Source organism: Papaver somniferum, chromosome 10 (assembly GCF_003573695.1).
Source record: "Papaver somniferum cultivar HN1 chromosome 10, ASM357369v1, whole genome shotgun sequence".
In the NCBI taxonomy this organism is placed as follows: domain Eukaryota; kingdom Viridiplantae; phylum Streptophyta; class Magnoliopsida; order Ranunculales; family Papaveraceae; genus Papaver; species Papaver somniferum.
The window spans coordinates 50,062,321-50,085,212 of record NC_039367.1 but is presented as its reverse complement, the minus strand read 5'-3'; the positions used below and the strand labels follow the sequence as shown (position 1 = coordinate 50,085,212).

Below are 22,892 nucleotides of genomic sequence, written 5' to 3'. Positions count from 1 at the left end.
GCATGCCAGAAAATATCAAAATTCTCAGGACTGAGACGCGGATGCCTTGGGGACACTAGCACGCTATCTTGACCGACCAAGATTGGCTCTTTGGCTTACAGAAGCCGGTCCCATCAATTTTCACAATTTTGACCTAATTTGCACAATTGCACGTATTAGGTCCAAAACTCTTCCAAACACTTTGGATTTTCATGAAGTGATCGTCATTCGATCCCGTGACCACCCATGGCCGGTTTCATGACTCCTTGGTCGGTCTCTCACCTCTTCATAATTAATTAGGTTTTTTCACCTAAGGCTCAGACGAGCATTTTCGAATAAATGATTAAACCATCATTTGATCATTCTTTCACCAAAAAATCGTCAACTCTTCAGGAGTTCTTTGTATTTGCTCACGTGAGCATATGGACACTACATGGTTGTTCCACGGTCCCATGTAGTCGGTCCCTCCTTCGTCCCATGGTTAAAATTATGACGAACCATGAATTGATCATCAATTGATCAAATTAGGGTTTCTGAATCCAAGGATCATCATTCCAGATTCCAACCTTAATAATTTTACGATGACCTCATGGTCATTAATTTTATTAATTATGCTCGGTTCAACGACCAGTATTCTAATTAATATTTTTGGTACGCTGCCAATAATCCATCGGATGAGCAACACATACTCAGATGATCAAATATTCAACAATTCATCACATGTGCAACACTTGATCGGATGATAAATATTTTCTCAAACCAAGGAATATTGGTTCAACAATAAATATTCAACGATCCATCGAATGAGCAATACTTGCTCACTTCATCGTAAGAACTATACCTCTGTCTCATGACATGTTCAATTCATGAGTTTCAGAACATGATGGATAACAAGGAAACTACATGGACTCATCGTCCCATCAAACCACGAAGTCATCAATTGACTAACATACCACGAGACGTCAATCGTGTCACTTTGGGGGATATCACTTAGGGTTTTGGTCTGGCGGTCTACGAAACGTGTGTTCAAACACACAATGGAATGTGAGCAAGTCGTGCAATCAGTTGAAGGATTCACGAGGTAGTGGGTGGAAAATCGACCAAGTCTCCACACGTTGAGCAACTGGTTTCAAACACGATCTCCACTTCCCCACTCCTTGATTCCATTAATTGTCACACTTCATAGGGTCATGGTGTTTAAAATTCCAGCAATATAAATAAGTCTCTGAATCATGATTGAATCATCAACATCAACAGTATCATCAATCTCACGTCTCATCGACAACACGAGATCATCAACTCATCAATTGAGCAGCTACTCTCAATTCAGAAATTTCAATCATTCAGAGCTTATCATATTCAGAATTCATACATCCACAATCTTTGATTACCATTGATTCCACACATTTCCCAGTTTCCCTCCTACAGATCAACCCATCGCCTCTTATGACCGAATTTACTCTGGAACGGTCATTGTCTTGATTTAGGCCGGAGTACTACAGATTGATATCTCGAATCTAAAGCACCCCCTTTGCAGCGGTGCATCTGTGTGAGGTTTAACATTTCGCTCGGTTCGAGGAGTCTCCTCCGTACGGTTGTTTCCTCAATTCCTTAAAAACCAGCAAATCGTTTTTCCCCATCTACAAACCAATAAATCTGAAAACATGAAGATGAAAACATTGGACATAGCTATGTGTACTCACAATAATGGCTATTCCAAGCAGTAGTAATCCTTCTCAAAAATAAGAATAAATTCTCATAAGAAGTTTCCTAGGTATCAAGACAAACTCATAATGCACATATAAGATGATTTGTCCTTAGAGGGTAGAATCAATCTTTTCTGCCCGGATTTACACCAAGAATAGCTACCAAAGGCGTATAAAAAGAAGAACATACAAAGTCAATAACGACCATGCACCATAGTTCACATAGGATGATTGTGAACATTCAAGAATTCCATAGCACTACATACTACTTTCCATTCTTGAACTTCCTTCTTTGTGATTCACCAACAACATTCTTGTAAAATATACAAATTAGCTTAGAAGAGTAGTACTACAAGAATCCAAGTGCCCAGGTTCAAGAGAAGTGGAACAAGTGCGAAGAAACGGAGCAAAATACTCAAAAACAAGAGACATGACAAATACCAATCTTAACTCATCCAAATTCAAGGTTTCTCATCTCCATTTTGAAGAGAATTCAAATAGGAAGAGATCTCAAAAAGAATGAGGTCAATCCGAGTTCGGAAGAAGAGGTTACGGCCAAAACAAGTTTACCGAATATCGACGTCAAGTATGCATACGGGTTTGCAAACGAATTTTCGTATCCTGGAGCAGTATGCAGACGGGGTTTGCGAACTTAAACCCCTGGATTTTGGTTTTAAATGATGTTATGCATACTTGGTATGTGTATCATGAAGTACAAACATCCCGAACTAATGTTTTCAAACCTAAACATTTAAGAACATTAAACACAGATCAAGTTAGGTAGAAATGAACGATAATCAAGGTACATGGATCAATATAAGTACTCAAACAATTAATAAAAACATAAAACTTTCTCAAGTTTATAGACATACCTTTTTAGAAAAGACAATTGAATTCTACATCCTTACTGAATATAATCTGTGCGCCCCAATTCTCGTGCTTCCCTCACCGTATACATAGCAGGGCATTCCTTGGTGAGGATGCACTTACAACACAATAAAGTTGCGTTGGGGTGAACAATGTCTTGCTCACCACAAGTGACCGTTGGATTATTATGAAAGAGATCGCTTTTAGAACCTTTCACATCCAATTCCATTTTTCCAAAAAACTTGTTAAGTTCCAACATCATGGATACTGCCTTCTCCATAGTCATGGAATTTTCTGAAAGATCATTCCTTTTCACACTCAAATCATCATTGGATTTCTTTGGTACCCACTTCTGAGTGCGTTTAGGAACAACCAGAACCTTCTTCCCATTACTCTCCTCAAGATTTCTCGGAAGAGAATTTGATTGACTATTCTTTTGCAAGTTAGTCTTTCTCCAATTGGGAGCATCAGATCTTGTCTTAGTCTTTACGAAGTTATCCTTTTTATAACCATTACTATTGTGAAAAGACTTCGTATGACGTTTATAGGCAAATCTAGGATTATCACAACACTGATTCCTTTGCCTAAAGGTTGGACATTTATAACCAGTAATGTCAAGAGTGTTAGCCTTAACATATGATCCCGGTTTAATCACTTCTTTTGACAGCCAAATAAGAATATCATGAAGTTTTTCATTCCTTATACGAAAACGACATCTCCTTTCCAGGTGACCTTTGTTTCCTCAATAATGACAAATATAAGGAACGTTCTTACCCGGATTCATGTGTGCTGGTTTTGGAGGTTGATATACTTTTCTCTTTTGAACCTTAACTTCCGGTGAAGGTATTTCACTTTTGCCATCAGTGGAAACCTTTTGTTGAGAAGAATCACTAGCCTTGACAAATTTTACCTCTTTGCTAATATTTGGAGCATGTATTCTCTTATAGCCCAATCCTCGTGTATCACGATGATTTTTACTTGCTCCTAGCATAGTGGTTAATTTGCTTGAACTAGTATTGAACTTTTTCAAGTCATCTTCCAACATCTTGATTTTATCAAGAGCCGCAGTTAAATCAGCCTCAAGGCGTTTTTCTCGAACGAGACAAGCACTTTCTCTGTCATCAAAACTAATTTTTTGAGGGTTAAACCTTGCTTCAGATTCTGCAAGTTTCTATTCCAACAAAAATTACTTTTGATAAAGATTATCACATTCAAGTGACTTCATACGTAGGTTTTCCTCAGAATCCTTGAGGATCGATTCGGTAGAACGATTCGAAAAATAAACACCTGCGCAACATCTTCTCAATTTCTTGTTTTCTCGACAGAGAGGAGTCAGAAGAGGTGAGACATGAGAAGTTGTAATCTTCTTCATATTCCACGAATCCAAAAACTTAACATACTCTGAGACTTCCTCATCAACATCTCTATCAATATCTGAATCACCTTCATCAGAAACTTCATCCAACTGTTCTTCTAGGAGAGTTTACCAATCAACAGTTTTTACATCAAGAGAATGTTTAGATATTGACTTAGATGTGGCAGTACTCTCAGGTGAATCCAAGCTTTTAGAATCATCTGGTAATTTCTGAACTGGTACGTTATTAGAGATAGACTCGTCCATAATCAGATCGCTACAAACACAGACTTATAAGGTCTTTAACATGTTTGCCTGCTCTGATACCAATTGAAAAGCGGGAGTCTAACAACAACACCCAATATTTCGCTTAGCAATCTGTATGGACTAACTCCGAAATACTTTCTAGAGAATCAACTAGACAGTCAGACTCAATCTAAGTAAAAGTATCTCAAGGAGTTAATATTTCTCCCTTGTTTTGATTTACTCAAGCTAATAGAAATCAGCGAGTCCTAATCAAATACAAGGAATGACTCGGATGGTACCAAAGACCAATATCCGAGGATCAATCAATGACAATCAACAACCAAAGGTTGGATTACTCTAATTGATGATCTAACGCACAACCTATATTATTTCAATTATAAAGATAAAACAATATAATGCGAAAATTGAAATAACACAGACACCAGAAATTTTGTTACGAGGAAACCGCAAATGCAGAAAAACCCCGGGACCTAGTCCAGATTTAACACACACTGTATTAATCCTCTACAAACACTACCCTACTCCAAGCTAACTTCGGACTAGACTGTAGTTGAACCCCAATCAGTCTCCCACTGATCCAAGGTACAGTTGTACTTCCTACGCCTCTGATCCCAGCAAAATACTGCGCACTTGATTCCCTTAGATGATCTCACCCACAACTAAGAGTTGATATGACCCAAATTCGAAGACTTGATGACAAACAAATCTATCTCACACAGACAAGCCTATCGAAGGATTAATCTGTCTCCCACAGATAAACCCTAAAAGGTTTTGTTCCGTATTTTGATAGTCATCAAGGTGAACAGGAACCAATTGATAATCCGGTCTTATATTCCCGAAAAACAGCCTAGATTTATCAATAACCTCACAACGATCTTAATCGTATGGTAGCGAAACAAGATGTTGCGGAATCACAAACGATGAGACGAAGATGTTTGTGATTACTCTTTATATCTTGCCTATCGGAGATATCAATCTCAAGCCAATCAATATGATTGTACTCGTACGATAGAAGATGCAAGATCAGATTACACAACTACAATAAAGTAGTATCGGTATGGCTTCACTATCCCAATGAAGTCTTTAAGTTTATAACCTGGTTTTAGAAGAAGAAAACCAAAGGTTAAAGGAGAACCGACTCTAGGATGCAAACTAGTATCACACGTAAGGTGTGGGGATTAGTTTTTCATTGATGCTAGATGTCCCCTTACATTGTCTTTCAAATCAGGGTTTGCCATTAAGTTACCTTGGTAATAAAGTAATCAATATCCACCGTTAGATGAAAACCTGATTTAGATTCAATTTAATATTTATCAACCGTTAGATCGAAAACTTAGCTTGTTACACACAATTGAAATGCACGCTTCTAGGTTTGTTAACCGTACCCAAACGTATGCACTTTTTGGTTCAATAATAGTTAACCAAAAGGTTAGCCATATGAGCATTTCATATCAAACATGTTCTTCTTCACCATAACTAGTTCACATGACTCAAATGAACTAGTTAGAGAGTTGTTCAATTGCAAAGAATTCTTATGTAACTACACAAGACACAATTGAAGCAACGATGATTCGATTCACTCGAATCGGTTCATGAACTTTTATAGCCACGGTTTGCAAACTGCATTCCTTAGTCTTTTCAAGTTTAAGTTCAGAAATCATCTTCAGATTTATAACCTTCTTAAGTTCGCAGACTTGGTTCGCGGACTTAAGTTACCTGACAGAGTTTACAAACTCCAGCAGAAATTCTCGAGATGAGAACTTCGCCGGTTCGCGGACTGAGTTCGCGGACTTAGCTTCACGTACTAGTTTGTCAACTCCAGCAGAAATTCTCGGGTTCGAGAACTTCGGCAGTTCGCGGACTGAGTTTGCGGACTTGGCTCATGCCATTCTTCCTGTTCTCTTGATCAACAAAGTTCACAAACTTTGGTTCAAGGAATAGGACTTATACATAAATGTGTTTCCACAACAATGATTATGCCCACATTGGTTATCTAATCTAAACTCTCATTCCAATCATTGAAACATTCTTCGTCAAAGCAATTTTCAAAGTGATTGAAACATATCATGACTTTCGTCACTAGGTAAAGATAAACTTGGTCGAAGCGAAAAGCTTACCAACACATATTTCGAGATATAGATAGGCGAGGTATACTCGGCTCGAAATACCAACTGTGTATAATCAAAGTCTATATATAGCATCCGACTTTTTGTCTCAAGAAGTAGGAGATAGAATAGATAGACTTTTGAGTGATAGATAAGTTCAAGTCTTCACATACCTTTTTGTCGAGAAGTTCCACCGGTTCCTTGAGTAGTTCTTCTTCTTGTATGATGAATCACCATGAATTCCTTGAGCTCAACTACACTTTCTATCCTAGTCCGATACTTAGCTATAGTAGACTAGAAATCAAGACTTATAGTTTTGATCACTAACATTGACAAACATGCTTGAGATAGCAACGCATGCGAGTTCGACTGAGCAATGCTCTGACAGATATGAGACATTACAAGTATTGCGAAGACTTGAAGAAGTGAAGAAGTAAGAAGCTACAACGACAACATCATCCTTCCACTTGAGGTTAGTGATATTTGACTTGAAATGTTTCATTCCCTAACGTATCTTTCAAGTCGTGCATATTGATAACGAAACTGCGAAGCATGAACACTCTAGATAGACATAGTATTAAGGAATACAATATGAAGTTTATTGCTTAACCATTAAACTTTGTAGATAAGACATCGACATAGTCGTTTAAATGCTATTGTGATTATGTATGGGTATGAGGTGAAGATTTCATCCTAGGAAACAATGTTTTACATGTGTTTTAAGGAAGTAAGTTCATTAACTTGTTTATGAATCGAAAAGGAAATCGCCAGGCGTTATTGGGATTGTTATTCATTGCATATCTTTTGAACATCCAATATGTGTGATTTAGTATAACCGCTCACTTCTTGTTTGTGTACTTGGTAAAACTATTCACAAAGGCCTGACTTATGTATTGGTATGGACTTTTATTAGTGAAACCGATCTTAAGTAATCACCTGAGATGGTATGATCGAATTTATGATTTGTTGAACCGAATATGGGTAAAGGGGAACCGAACCTATGAAGAGGTGCAACACATCACAAAGGGGAATCGATCCTTGTATGAGGTGCAGCAAGTTTGTAGCAGAAAGGGGAACCGATCCTATGGACATGTGCAACACGTTTTTAGGAAAAGGGGAACCGATCCTATGGATATGTGCAAGACATATGAGTTAGATACCATATATATGTGGGGAACCGATCCTAGTACCTAGTCAACTGAATTTTGGAAAGCTAGTGTGACTATGCACAATACTCACATGGAGGTAGAACCGAAACTTGTTTTGGTAAAACCGTTAAACCCATGATTTGTGATTGAGTGTTTCTTAATCAATCACATAGTTCTTGAAAGTCAGATGAACCAATTCTAAACTTGTTTGGAAGTGTGGAAAATCGGTTTCAAGGTTGTAAGTATGAAAGAGGACTTACAAAGTAAGGATGTCGATATACTTTGAACACGTACAATAATGTTTATCTTTTATTGTTCATAGTTATTCCTTAATAGCTACAGGAAGAAAATCCCAGGATCGAAATATAAATAAGTTAAGAATCTTTTAATTAAATTTGTTAATTTTATTTTAGAAAATGAGAATTAGTAATGTGCATTTACTAGTTGAGATTTACGGTCATTATTTTGGACAGAGCATTTCCAGGAATTATGAAAACCGAATTTGGAATATATTGAATATCTTTGAGAATATTTTCGGTTTTGGAAATTCCTTGGTGTCCAAACTTCCTTGTCTATAAATACTTGAAGTTTGCATTTCTAGCAAACTAATCCTTCGTGACAGCAAACTTCCTCGGTTGTGTTGTTACTGGTGTAGCCGCCTATTCGGAGAGGAGAGTAACATAATTAGGCGAAATATCTTATGGCCGCTCAGTAAGTCTTCTTTGGGATTGAGAATCTCTACGAGTACCGTTGGTGGGAAACTAGATAATTGCGGTTTATCTTGTGTTTTCGATTGATTTGATTGACTAACGGTGGTTGAACTTTGATTGCACCTAGTTTGTTTATGATTGAGAATCTTCTCTTCTGATATAAGATTCACTCAAACTAGATCGAAGTTTCGACAGGGATCTTTAGACTGTTGTTAGTGCTAAAGACGATCTTGTGATAATCCATTGTTAAGAGACTTTGTTCTGTGCGTGATTGATCACAAGAGATTCAAGTTGTTGTGTGCAGGTATTTATTGAAGATCTAAGAAGATTTGAAGACAAAGAAGATATTGAAGATTTCTGATTTGGGGTTCATAATCTTTGGTGTGCACAATACTTGTTTCGGTATAAGAGGATCCAACTATAATCGGTTTATCCTTGTGGTAGATTGGATTGATTAGTTGTGTATATCGGCTTCAATACAATTCTTTATGATTAAAATTATTGATTCCAAAATCTTAACAATTACCTTTGGTGATTGAACATAAGATAGATCTAAGAACTTGACGAAGGAGTTTATGTTAAGATAAATAGAAGAGCCTTTGTCCGACTCACATCGCTTGGTTGAATAGAGTTGATACCAAACAGATTTGTTGTTCTTTTACTGTTTGGAATACGAACCAAAGGAATTGTTCCAAGTACGTGACTTATTCATAAGTTGGAGGCGTCGGAATACAGACGGAACTAGGTGAACTATAGGTTTAGTTACTTGGTCTCAACTATACGAAGTTAGGTTTAATTTTGAGTAGCGGCTTAATCCTGAGAGTATTCAATTATGGACAAGGTCCCGGGTTTTTTCTGGATTTGCGGTTTCCTCGTTAACAAAATCTTGCTGTGTCATATTGAAAAAGCGGGGGTACAACAACCTCACCCAATATTTCGATTAGCAATCTGTATGGAAAAACTTCAATATACTTTCAAGATAATCAAGTAGACTCAATCTTAATAAAGTATATCAAAGAGTTATATCTCTATTTTTCTCGATTGAATTCTTACTCAAGCAAATAGTAATCTGCGAGTCTAATTGAATACGAGAGAAAACACTTGAACGGTACCAAAGACCAATGTTCAAGTATCAATCAACAACCAAAGGTCGGATTTCCAATTAATTTATTCTAACGCACAACCTGTGATATTTCAATTATATAAAAAAATATAATGCGGAATAGAAATAACACAGACACCATAATTTTGTTAACGAGGAAACCGCAAATGCAGAAAACCCCGGGACCTAGTCCAGATTGAACACACACGGTATTAAGCCGCTACAGACACTAGCCTACGATAAACTAACTTCGGTCTGAACTGTAGTTGAACCCCAATCAATCTCACACTGATCCAAGGTACAGTTATGCTCCTACGTCTCTGATCCCATCAGGATACTATGCACTTGATTCCCTTAGCTGATCTCACCCACAACTAAGAGTTGCTACGACCCAAAGTCGAAGACTTTAATAAACAAATCTGTATCACACAGAAAAGTCTACAGTAATAGATAAATTTGTCTCCCACAGAAATACCTACGAGTTTTTGTTCCGTCTTTTGATAAATCAAGGTGAACAGGAACCAATTGATAAACCAGACTTATATTCCTGATGAACAGCCTAGTATTATCAATCACCTCTCAATAATCTTAATCGATGCGGCGAAAGAAGATATTGTGGAATCACAAACGATGAGACGAAGATGTTTGTGACTAATTTTATATCTTGCCTATCGGAGATATTAATCTCAAGCCAATCGTTACGATTTTACTCAAAATCATAGAATCAGCAAGATCAGATCACACAACTACGAGAAAGTAGTATCGGTTTGGCTTCACAATCCCAATGAAGTCTTTAAGTCGTTAACCTGGTTTTCAAGAAGAAACCTAAGGTTAAAGGAGAATCGACTCTAGCTAATACAACTAGTATCACACAGGAGGTGTGGGGATTAGGTTTCCCAGTTGGTAGAGTTCTCCATTATATAGTCTTTCAAATCAGGGTTTGCAATCAGTGTTAGCTTGGTAATAAAGCATTCAATATTCACCGTTAGATGAAAACCTGATTAGATTCAAGCTAATATCTTTCAACTGTTGGATCGAAAACTTAGCTTGTTACACACAAATGAAATGCACGATTTTAGGTTTGTGTAACCGTACCCAAACATGTACATTTGTTGGTTCAACAATAGTTAACCAAATGGTTAGCCATATGAGCACTTTCATATCAACCATATTCTTCTTCACCGTAACTAGATCAAATGACTCAAATGAACTAGTTAGAGAGTTGTTCAATTGCAAGGAAATCTTATGTAACTACACAAGACATAATCGAAGCAAAAACGATTTGATTCACTCGAATCGGTTCATGAACTTTATAGCCACGGTTTGCATTTTGCATTCCTTATAGTTAATATAAATATAAGTTCACAAACAATCGTTTTTAGATATAACCAACTTAAGTTCGCGGACTTAAGTTCCCGGAAGGAGTTCTCAAACTCCAGCAGATTTTTTCGGGTTGAGAACTTTCGCCAGTTCGCGGACTGGGTTCACAGCTCTTGTTCCGGTTCTCTTGATCAACAAAGTTCGCAAACTTCTGTTCATACATATATGTGTTAGCACACAATGCTTATATCCATCATTGGTTATATAATCTAAACTCTCATTTCAATCATTGAAACATTCTTAGAGGACGTTATTATATAGTTGTTATTCACAAACTATTTTTCGTCAAATTAAGAAATTTTCAAAGTGATTGAAACATAACATGAATTTCGTCACTAGGTAAAGATGAACTTGGCCAAAGCAAAAGCTTACCAACACATATTTTGAGAAATATATAGGCGAGATCAACTTGGCTCGAAATAGCAAATGTGTATAATCAAAGTCTATATAGCAAAACGACTTTTGTCTCAAAATAGGAGATAAAGTAGATTGACTTTTGAGTGATAGATAAGTTCAAGTCTCCACATACCTTTTAGTCGATGAAGTTCCACCAGTTCCTTGATTAGTTCTTCGTCTTGTATGATGATTGCCATTGAGTTCTTGAGCTCAACTACACTTTCTATCCTAGTCCGAGATCTTAGCTATAGTAGACTAGAAATCAAGACTTATAGTTTTGATCACTAACATTGAAAAACATGCTTGAGATAGCAACGCATGCGAGTTCGACCGAGCAATGCTTTAACAATCTCCCCCTTTGTCAATTTTAGTGACAAAACTATCAATACATATGGAATACAATAATAAATGAATTAAATTTTGTAGCTCCTATTCCACATGCCTAATCTTCAACATTACTCGAAATATTTGTCACTTCCAAGTACTCCAATGATCCCAAAGGTTGTAAGTTCAGCATCATCGTTGTTGAAAATCCGTAGCTATAACAATGAGAAAACAAAAGTTCTCAATCATTGTTATACAGTGTCATAGTATTATTATACAACATCAAAGTTCAATTGTATCACAACTTCGACAACAATACTATGGTGATATGTATCACTCCCCCTTAGTCAATACTCCATCTCACATGGAAACCACTCCCTCTTACATAATGATCCGAAAACCATATATATTTGTACTGTGAACTACATATTAATTCTCCCCCTTTTTGTCAATAAAATTGGCAAAGGTACGAAAACGGGATCCTAATGAAATTTCCAAAAGAGACATTTCATGACCAAAAGAAAGCATATATCAACTTGTTTAGATGCAATCATAAAGCCGAAGCTAAATGCATTCATCAAGGAGTTTATAAAGATATAAGATAACCCGTATAATATTCCACAGCCGCACTCCCCACAAAAGATTTGGCAATTAAGCACAAGTTCATTAAAGAACTCTCCCCCATAATATGTCATTACCGAAGGAACAACAAGAGCGACTTTAATTTCAAAAGAAAATAAGGATTTCTTTGGACATAACAAATTACATACAAGTATGAATTTGAATCCAAAATACTCAATTAAATTAACCATAAGAGAACCCATAATTAATTTAATCGAAAATGCTCAACATAAGTGAACTTATGGAGTCTCAAAAATACTCAATTAGATTAATCACAAGAGAACCCATAATTAATCTAATCGGAATACACAACTGTTGATGGTGGATTTTAGTTCAGGGCTAAAATTGTAGAACCAAATTTAATTCGCTGACATCCTGCAAAGGGTAAAGCCGTTTGATAAGTGATGAGTGCATAAAACCTCTTCACTTTATTTATTCGAAGCAATTCAATAAAATACACAAAATTCACCCAGAATGGTGTGTGCAACAGCAATTCCAAATATTCTGTGAATTTTATTAGCATTAATAATTAATGCATGATTTGCCTTGTATTTTCCGTGCTGAGCCGAACTCTCATTATTTGCATGACATGACGACTAAGTTTTCACTCTCAGCAGAGTAGAATAAACCTATGTGCCAATATTGAGACATGCACGAAGTAACCACACAGGCTACACCACTCTCTGACAGAGAGAGTCTCGCATCGACGTGCTTTGGTTAGCCCGATCGAGCATGCTTAATTTCCTTAAGGGAAATCTAGACTGTCCATATCATTCTCAGAAACGATCGCAGCCACACAAGTTGGCCGCGCAATTTAACAAGACTAGCCAAACCCTAGAAAGTATAGACGATTGTCGTGACGACCACCGATGGTCCCACTTATGCCCTAGCCGGTCGGACATCACACGAAGATCACCTAGCAACGTCAAACGCCAACCCTAAGTAGGGTGGCCGTGCTGCTTTGTAAATATTCAATCGAACATAGACTATTCAGGACAACCTTAAAACGATCACGACCGTCCAACTTAGCCATCCTATTTGGACGGATTAGATCATCCCATGAATGCTCAGAGAAGCGCTAACGCGCACGTTGGCGGACCCACTTCTTCTTCACCTGATCGGTTTGCTCACGGCATGGCCGTGGAGCAATGAACGTTTGCTCAAAACATGGAGGGCGTGATGCTTTCAAGGATCGCGGAAGTCCGCTAGCATCTTAAATCGATCACGACCATCCAACTTAGCCAGCCTATTTGGATGGCTTAGATCGCATTTGGGACCTTCAGGAAGGAACACATGTGTTCCCCACCGGCCCAATGTTGGCCCCACATAATCGATCTCCCCAAAGAAGGCCCACAGTGTGCCAAACCGTTTGTCCAAAGTCGTGAGGGCGTGACTGATTCAAAACCCTAATTAGGGTTTGCGGCAATGTACATCTGTCGTAGTTCGATCGTAACCATCCATCTTCTCCAGCATAAACGGAGGGTGTAGATATAGACTTAAGAGGTCCCAAGGATGTCAACGTATTCACCATGGGCCCACCTTTGAGCGTGACCGGCCGGCCTATGCATACTAGGGTCTGACGCATCGAAACGCACGCCCAAAGGTGGCATGCCATACGACCTTCAAACCTCTTTGCGACAATATGTTTCTGTCGCAAATCGATCACGACCACTCATTTTTACCGGTCAAACTGAGCGGCCAAGATCAAATATTTTTGGGACCAAGAGGGGCAAGCATGCACGTCAGTGAGCCGGCCTCATGCACGCCCAATCAGCTCACTCAAAATTAACGCCCATGTGTGAATTCGATCAAGTCAAAGGGGGATGCCTCCGCACCTCTAAAAACCCTAAAATTCCATCAATGGCAGCAAATATGTGCCGTAAATCATCTCGTCCGTCCAACTTTGCCAGCTTGGTCGGACGGCTTGGATTAAAAATTAGGCGATCAATGAAGCACTTCAATGATCATCGTCTGCCACTCTACCACAAGGAGTGATCGAACATATGGTGTCCCGCCCGTGCGGCTTCCATACGATCACTCGAAGATAGTTGGACGTGCTGCCATTTTAAGACGCTTAATCCGCGACTTATTCAATCAAGCTTTGAAACAGCGATGCTTTATGCATATCGATTGTTTTGAGCTGCTTGCTTTAAAGCGATGCATTACATGCATCGAGCATGCACGATATTTCATGAATATCAATTCCATAAACAACTCAGTTATTTAACTTAATATCAACGTATGTTATTTCCTGCGGTGGGTCCCACGACCTAACCCACTCATTCGAGACATCAAACATTTCACAAACTGGGGGATACTTAATGGGGTATTGCTCTGGTGTTTACAGTGTGCGGCGTGCAACGCACCTATTACGAGAACGTGTCAGGAGGCATGGACGGTTAACGATGATGAGGGAAGTGGGCAAAGGCGTGATCGTGTGACAATCACCTACACGACCCCACTACTCCATCACTCAACTTCCTCCACTTCCTACGAGATGAGGATTGCGCTCAAATGACTTGTATAAATAGGTTCTTCAACCTATTTTAACAAAAAACACAGAGAAACCAAGTGTTGTCATAGTATCCAGAAAACACCCAGAACTGATAGCTTACATTTTTCAAGCCAGTTCAACATTCTGATAGAAGTCATAAAAAGCCGACACCTTCACAATCTCAACACCTTCTTCGCTTCCCTCCCTAAGATCAACCCCATCTCCTTCACTTTGTGACCGAAGCAAGTCTGGAACGGCCATTTCTTGGTTTAGGCCAGAATTGTATAGATTGATCTCTCGAATCAAAAGCACTCTCGTGTAGTGCATTTGTTTAGGGTTTAGATTCGTTTCTCATCCACACACTCCCAAATTTTCCAAAACCAGTAGAAACAGTTTTCAGCCATAAACAATTGGCGACCACAGTGGGAAATTAATCTCTCGGTTGTGAAGCCAATTTCTTCAATACCCAATCCCATTTGGTTGATTTCAAGATGGTTGGTCTTAGGACTCCCCCAACAATTTCAAATCCCGGTCTAAGTTCCCCCAGTGAAGATACCCCTCTTCCCAACGGTGTATTTGATGGTGTAACCGGAAGAATCCCAATATCGATCGAGTTAGTACGGGTGCAGGAGATTCGCACGAAGAACATGGACCTGATCAAAGAAACAATAAACGGCATACTCAATCTCCTCATCAAGATGACATCAGATATGAGCGGTTCTCCTGTCATGGAGATTTCTACACTGGGGACTGATCCTCGCAACGATCCTCCTCAAGTTAATAGTTTCACTATGAACCAGAGGCCGGTGGATCAGGAAGTGGCTTCTCTAGTGGAAAGTTTATGCGAACTTTTACACCTCTCGAAGAATCAGCGGGCGGAGACGTTTGCTGCAATCAACCAGATATCCCTGGACGTGCATTTAACTCCTTTGCTTCCAGAAGCCTCAAAAACACCAGAGATGTCTGTGAATAATGTTACATTTACAGAATAAGACATGATGGTGGAAGAAGTTTACAACCGGGCCCTACACATTACTGCACGCATCAAGGATTCAGAGTTCAAGAGGGCCCTCATCGACACGGGAGCGTCTTCGAATGTGATTACTCTAAAGACACTCAGGACGGCGAATATTCTCCCAAGAAAGATCGTGCGACAACCTACCACAATGGAAGACTTTGAAGGAAACCAAACCAACACTTACGGGTGGTAGAGCTCAGGTCCGGGTCAGCAACAAACCCTGATGTCGTCGGCGCTGAAATCGCCCTTGATACTTTCCTTCCAGTAATATCAATGTACCACATGTCAGCATGATCAACACCAGAAGCGTAGGAAGGGTTCCCTCAGGCTTTACACCTTCGATCATCAGAGCCAGAGGCGCTGCCGCCACACTCCTTCCTGTCGAGGATCGTGATCGCAGCCAGCCAAGTTGCTGCCAAGAACCGATGCTGCTTTTTTTGTTGATACCAGCCAGAGCTTCACCATAGCAACAACCACTACAAAGAATATTTCTTCCATGTGATGTCCCAAGCATCCCATCATCGCATTCAGGAGAGTACAATGAGCTTGTATCGAATCACAGAGGCGTGGATTCAAGGTGGTACAATCGAAGTAAGCTACACTTGGAGACTGAATCTTACTTCAGGTTTATAAGTTTAAGCACAGACTCCGCCTTACCAATGAATGCAATGGAAGCACATCTTCCATGAGGAAATGAGCTCAGGATAATTGCACATGGGCACTTTTGTCACGCTCCTTACTCACGGGAGATCCTGATACACTCAAAGCCCAATCATGCGCGAAGGACATGCCTAGCGGAGACAGAGCTAAGTAACTATCCTTAAATTAAATGTTTCTTATCTATTAGGCATATCAAATAAATTTTAAATCTCTTAGTGTTGAGACGAGAAAATTCCTCAACACTCACTACTGTGTTGCCAGGCAAACTGCCACAACACATTTTTCCTCTTAATGTTGAGACGTGAAAATTCCTTAATACTCACCACTGCGTTGCCAGGAAAACTGCCTCAACACATTTTTCCTCTTAGTGTTGAGACGTGAAAATTCCTCAACACTCATCACTGTGTTGCCAGGCAAACTGCCTCAACACAGTTTTCCTCTTATTGCTGAGACGTGAAAATTCCTCTACACTCGTCACTGTGTTGCCAGGTAAACTGCCTCAACACATTTTCCTCTTAGTGTTGAGACGTGAAAATTCCTCAATACTTATCACTGTGTGGCCATGGAAACTGCCTCAACATATTTTTTCCTCTTAGTGTTGAGACGTGAAAATTCCTCAACACTCATCACTGTGTTTCCAGGAAAATTGCCTCAACACATTTTTTCTCTTAGTGTTGAGACGTGAAAATTCCTCATCACTCATCACTGTGTTGCCAGGCAAACTGCCTCAACATATTTTTCCTCTTAGTGTTGAGACGTGAAAATTCCTCATCACTCATCATAGTGTTGCCAGGCAAACTGCCTCAACACATTTTTCCTCTTAGTGTTGAGACGAGAAAATTCCTCAACACTCACCATTGTGTTTCCAGGCAAACTGCCTCAACACATTTTTCCTCTTAGCGTTGAGACGTGAAAATTCCTCAACACTCATCACTGTGTTTCCAGGAAAACTGCCTCAACACATTTTTCCTTTTAGTGTTGAGACGTGAAAATTCCTCAACACTCACCATCGTGTTACCAACAAACTTACTCAACACATCTCTCTTCTTAGTGTTGAGATTCCTCAACACTCACTACTGTGTTGTCATGCATACTGCCTCAATGCATTATAGTGCTGAGGGATCCACCACCTCAACACTCGTCTTTGTATTCAAGGGTCGCTGCACCAGTACTCCGTGGCCAAGACAGAAGCGCGCCAGCACAAAGATTTCAGATTGCACATACCTCTTCCCAAAGGTCAATCGAATTTTCTTGATAATCTTCTCATGTCTTTCCCTTTCGATTTTTCGTCCTTGTCTGTCACCATCTCATGTTTACCCCGCAACAATGCCATTGTTACGTGCTAAGCAGGGGACTTAATGTTGATGGTGTATTTTAGTTCGGGGCTAAAATTGTAAAACCAAGTTTAATGCGCTGACATCCTGCAAAGGGTAAAGCGCTTTGATAAGTGATGAGTGCATAAAACCTCTTCACTTTATTTATTCGAAGCAATTCAATAAAATACACAAAATTCACCCAGAATGGTGCGTGCAACAACAATCCCAAATATTCTGTGAATTTTATTAGCATTAATAATTAATGCATGTGTAGTGTACTGAGGTACAACTACAAGGATTTGATCTAGATAACTAGCAGCAAGCTGCCTTCTCTCTGCAAGCAGAGCCTAACTTTCAAAACTGAAAGAAAAATAAATTCTTCATCATGAAATTAGGGTCTTACAATGATTGGGTATTTAAGCTACCAATCTGAGAAGAGGGACATCAACGGCCCTTATTACATCAGAGAAGTAAGTAAACAAGAAACGGTGCTCGAGGAAATAAATCACTCACACAAGAGCACACGTGACAACACATGATTACTAGTAACCAGGTGAGTTGGGTATTCGAATCAGCTAAGCAACTCGGTCTCAGTCATGGGTACATGAAAAAGCCCCCCCCCCCCTTTAAAAATCCTTGTTCTCAAGGATAAAGTATGGAAACTGAGCTTGTATGTGAGTTGTATCCTCCCATGTAGCATCGTCTGTCGTAGAGTTAGACCAATAGATGAATAGTTGCGGAACATATTGATTACATCTGAGAGTGGTACGAGTGTCTAATACAGCTACTGGCTCAACAACAAAACGACCAGCATCATCCACCACTGGCAGAAATGGTAGTGTAGAATCCTTGAGGCCAATGTGCTTCTTAAGTTGAGATACATGAAAGACTAGATGGATGCGCGATCCTACTGGTAATTGTAGTCTATAATCCACTGCTCCAACACATTGCAGAACTGGAAAGGGACCAAAATATTTTGCAGAAAGTTTGAAATTATTTCTGATAGCAACTGAGGATTGGCGATATGGCTGCAGTTTAAGGAAAACCAAGTCCCCTACTGCAAATTCCCTATCCAAGCGCTTTTTATCTGCGAAAAACTTCATTCTATCTTGTGCCTTTGCTAGGTCTTCTTTTAGGAGTTGCAACATAATATCTCTCTCTTTCAAGTAACTTTCGACAGAAGAAACTGAAGTGGAAGCCATAATGGGGAAGATGAGATGAGGAGGTTGATAACCATATAAAGCCTGAAAGGGTGACATTTTCAGAGTAGAGTGGTAGTTGGTGTTGAACCACCATTCTGCAAGAGCTAACCACTATGTCCATTGTTTGGGGTTGGAGCTAGTCATACACCTGAGATATTGTTCCACACAAGCATTTGTTCTCTCAGTCTGTCCATCTGTTTGTGGATGGTAAGCAGTAAAGAGGTTGTGAGTGATGCCTAGGGACTTGAATAGAGCTTGCCAGAAATGACTAACAAAAATCTTGTCTCTGTCACTGACTATTGAGGATGGTAATCCGTGTAGTTTGAAGATGTTATTGAGGAATTCTTTGGCTACTGACATGGTTGTGAAGGGATGACTTAGATGAATGAAATGGCTATATTTTGTAAGTCTATCCACCACAACTAAGATAACACTCTTCTTTGGACAAGGGAAGTCCTTCAATAAAATCCATGGATATATCCTTCCATGCTTGATCTGGTATGGGGAGAGGCTGTAAAACCCCACTAGGAAAAGAAGTAGAGTTCTTGTTGCATTGACATATCTCACAAGTGGCCACAAATTGCATGATGTCATGTTTCATTTTGGGCCAGAAGAAATGAGATTTAGCCTTATGATAAGTGCCTAGCATGCCTGAGTTCCCTCCAATAGCAGAAGAATGTAAGGATTAAAGGATAGAGTGTCTAACATCATTACCTGAACCAATGTATAGTCTTCCCTTGAATCTCAGTATGCCATGTGAATAAGAAAAGTTGGACTGAGGAGGAGAGACAAGTAGGGCTGAAATTTGTTGTTGAGCTACAGGGTCACATTCATAGCTGGATATGATATCTTTTGTCCATTGACGAGTACTCAATGTGAGAGCATTGCAGTCTGCAGAGATGGTTGGCAGTCTGGACAGAGCATCAACAACCACATTGTCTTGGCCCTTTTTGTATTTGATGACATAGTCAAAGCCCATCAATTTAACTAGCCACTTATGTTGTAGGGTAGTGGAGAGTCTTTGATTCATTAAATGTTGTAAGCTTTGATGGTCAGTATGGATGATAAAATTACTATGAGAGAGGTAATACCTCCATTTTTGTACTGCCATGACAATGGCTAAAAGCTCTCTCTCATAAGTGGATAATGCCAATGTTTTAGGACCCAAAGCTTTACTGAAAAAAGAAAGTGGTCTGCCTTCTTGCATAAGTACTGCTCCCACTCCTCTGTCACATGCATTAGTTTCTAATATAAATTGCTTTGTAAAGTCAGGTAATGCCAATACTAGGGCTCTTGTCATTTCATACTTGAGAGCCTGGAAAGCTTCCTGAGCTGCTGCAGACCAATGAAATGCATCCTTCTTAAGTATATATGTAAGTGGTTTAGATATGTTACCATAGCCCTTGATAAACCTCCTATAGTACCCTATAAGGCCCAAGAATCCTCTTAATTGCCTTAAGTTGGCAGGGAGTGGCCAAGTTTGCATAACGGATATTTTTGCAGGGTCAGCAGCTACACCATCTGCAGAAATGAGGTGTCCCAAGTATTCCAGTTAGGGCTGAGAAAATACACATTTAGACAGTTTAGCATATAAGGAATGTTGTCTGAGGAGTGTAAAAATATGGTTGAGGTGCATAAGATGCTCTTCCAAGGATTTGCTGTAAATCAAGATATCATCAAAAAATACCAAAACAAAATTCCTGAGAAATGGTTGAAATATGTCATTCATCAAGGCTTGAAATATAACACGAGCATTTGTAAGGCCAAAAGGCATGACTTTGAATTCATAATGGCCATGGTGAGTTCTAAAAGCTGTTTTAAATATATCAGGACCAAAGACTCTTACTTGATGGTAACCAGATCTTAAGTCAGTTTTGGTAAAGATAATAGCTCCTTTGAGTTCATCCAACAATTCATCAATTAAGGGAATGAGAAACTTATCCTTGACAGTCAACTCATTGAGCTTTCTGTAATCAACACAGAATCTCCATGTCCCATTCTTCTTTTTCACCAGTAAAATGGAAGAAGCAAACGGGTTGTTGCTAGGTTGAATAAGCCCTGTATAAATCATTGCTTGCACCAGTTGTTCCACTAAAGATTTATGAATGTAAGGACATATATAGGGTTTCTGTGAAGTGGGTAATGAATCTGGTTTAAGAGGAATTTTATGGTCCAAATTTCTCTGTGGAGGAAGTGCAGTAGGTGATGCAAAAACATCAGGAAAAGAATCCACAATTGCTTGTACTGGAGTAGGTATGGGAGTAGGAAGTGCATGAGCAATAGCAAAAAATTGACCAATTAATGTTGGTGTGTTATCTTTGATGAATTTATTGAAGGAAGAGCCAGAAATAATGTTAATGGAGGGTTTAGAAGGACTGCCCTGAAGTGTGATGTAGCTCTCATGATGCATAAATGAGATTTTAAGTTGAGCAAAGTTGAAGGTAATGTCTCCCAATTTTTGTAACCAGTCAGCTCCCAATACCATATCAAAACCACCTAATGGTAAGACCCTTAGATTAGAACAAAATTTGTGGCCATGCAGATCCCAATGTAAGTCTTGACATATGCCTTGGCTTATGAGACTGTCTCCATTTGCCACATTAACTAACATTGACCCTGTTGGAGAAGCATGAATGCCTAATTTGCCACAAGAGATAAGTCAATGAAGCTGTGAGTACTGCCGGTGTCAATTAAAACCATGATGGGATGTTTTTGCAAGTGACCTGTAATCCTGATTGTATCATGAACAACATTCCCTGTTAAGGCATGCATAGATATCTCAATAGGAGATTCAGGAGTGGAAGGGGACATAACAGGTGAGTCATCAGGGCTCAACTGTTCTTGGTCTTCTGCTTCTTCATCAGAGATTAACAAAAAAAGCTGCTGAGTTTTTCACTTATGGCCTTGCCTATAAAATTCATCACAGTTATAACATAATCCTTTATCTTTTCTCACCTGCATTTGAGCATGACTAAGCCTTTTTATTGGTGGAAAGTAATTGTCTGGAGAAGTTTTGGTTGGGGTGGGAGGATGTGTGATAATGGGAGTAGTAGATGAAGTTGATGGTTTACTGTAAGTTGTGGTAGAAGAAAAAAATGGTTTGATGGAGGAAGGTGGGTGGGCGGGCAACAGATAATGGTGTTGGTGTAAAAGGTATAGAGAATGGTTTAATAGGCTTGAGTTGATGGTGCATTGAAGCCTGTTGCATCCTTGCTAAATAAAAAGCCTCAGAAGTAGTGTCAGGTTTGAACATCTTAACAGCATTGCGTATATCATCTTTCAAACCAATAATGAAACTGAGGGTATAAAAACTTTCTGGTAAAGAAGGATTATTAGCAACCATGAAGCCTTTATATATAGTGTTCCCATTTATCATAATAATCCTCTACAGTAGTGGTTTGGGCTAATTTGTTCAAATTACCCACATAATCATCATGTGAAATGTCCTCAAAACGAATGCATAAATCTTTAACAAAAGTATCCCACTAAATAGATTCTTTACCTTGTTGGTAATTAGTAAACCATGAATCCACCTGAGAGTCAAAGTGTATAGCGGCCATATCTACACGATCCTCATCAGGAAATTTGTGAAATGCAAAATAACGGTCACACTTAAGAGCCCAACGTCGAGGGTTGGAACCGTTAAATCTCGGAAAATCAACTTTAGGTGTGCGAGAGAACTTACTTTTGTTGTGAGGAATTAGGGTCTTGATGATTTGCCGAAGATCTGATAAAGAATTAGTAGATTCAGCTTGAGATTCACCAGAGGAATGTGGATCTGGTGGTTGATGAGTGTTCTGTGATAATTGAATAAGAATTCTCAATTGGGTACCAATATCAGCTACTGAATATTTCAGAGAAGTAATTTCCTCCTTGATTTCATTAATTGAAGTGGTGTTGTCGGCAACAAAAGTAGTAAGTTCTTGAAGTTTTTCTTGATTTTCCATGGCGACAGGTTCCAGGATAAGAGTCTGATACCAATTGTAGTGTACTGAGGTACAACTACAAGGATTTGATCTAGATAACTAGCGGCAAGCGGCCTTCTCTCTGCAAGCAGAGCCTAACTTTCAAAACTGAAAGCAAAATAAATTCTTCATTGATGAAATTAGGGTCTTACAATGATTGGGTATTTAAGCTACCAATATGAGAAGAGGGACATCAACGACCCTTATTAAATCAGAGAAGAAAGTAAACAAGAAACGGTGCTCGAGGAAATAAATCACTCATACAAGAGCACGCGTGA

General features: G+C 39.1%; 1 protein-coding gene across 1 annotated transcript; it reads right to left on the bottom strand.

The window, feature by feature from the left end:
- Positions 1 to 19,334: 19,334 nt before the first annotated feature.
- LOC113315618 lies at positions 19,335 to 22,596 on the bottom strand. Its single transcript, XM_026563882.1, has 4 exons — positions 22,152 to 22,596; positions 21,373 to 21,504; positions 20,399 to 21,286; positions 19,335 to 20,170 (listed from the first exon to the last, which is right to left on the bottom strand). The coding sequence occupies exons 1-4, from the start codon at positions 22,594 to 22,596 to the stop codon at positions 19,335 to 19,337; spliced, it is 2,301 nt and encodes a 766-aa protein (XP_026419667.1).
- Between the last annotated feature and the right edge of the window lie 296 nt (positions 22,597 to 22,892).

What these genes read in the sequence shown, in the direction of transcription:
- LOC113315618 (XM_026563882.1), bottom strand. Translation starts at nt 22,596, where the DNA reads ATGGAAAATCAAGAAAAACTTCAAGAACTTACTACTTTTGTTGCCGAC. An exon ending in TGATACAATCAGGATTACAG is followed by an intron (nt 21,287 to 21,372) that starts GTCACTTGCAAA and finishes GTGGCAAATTAG; the next exon opens with GCATTCATGCTTCTCCAACA. An exon ending in TTTTGGCCTTACAAATGCTC is followed by an intron (nt 20,171 to 20,398) that starts GTGTTATATTTC and finishes TCATTTCTGCAG; the next exon opens with ATGGTGTAGCTGCTGACCCT.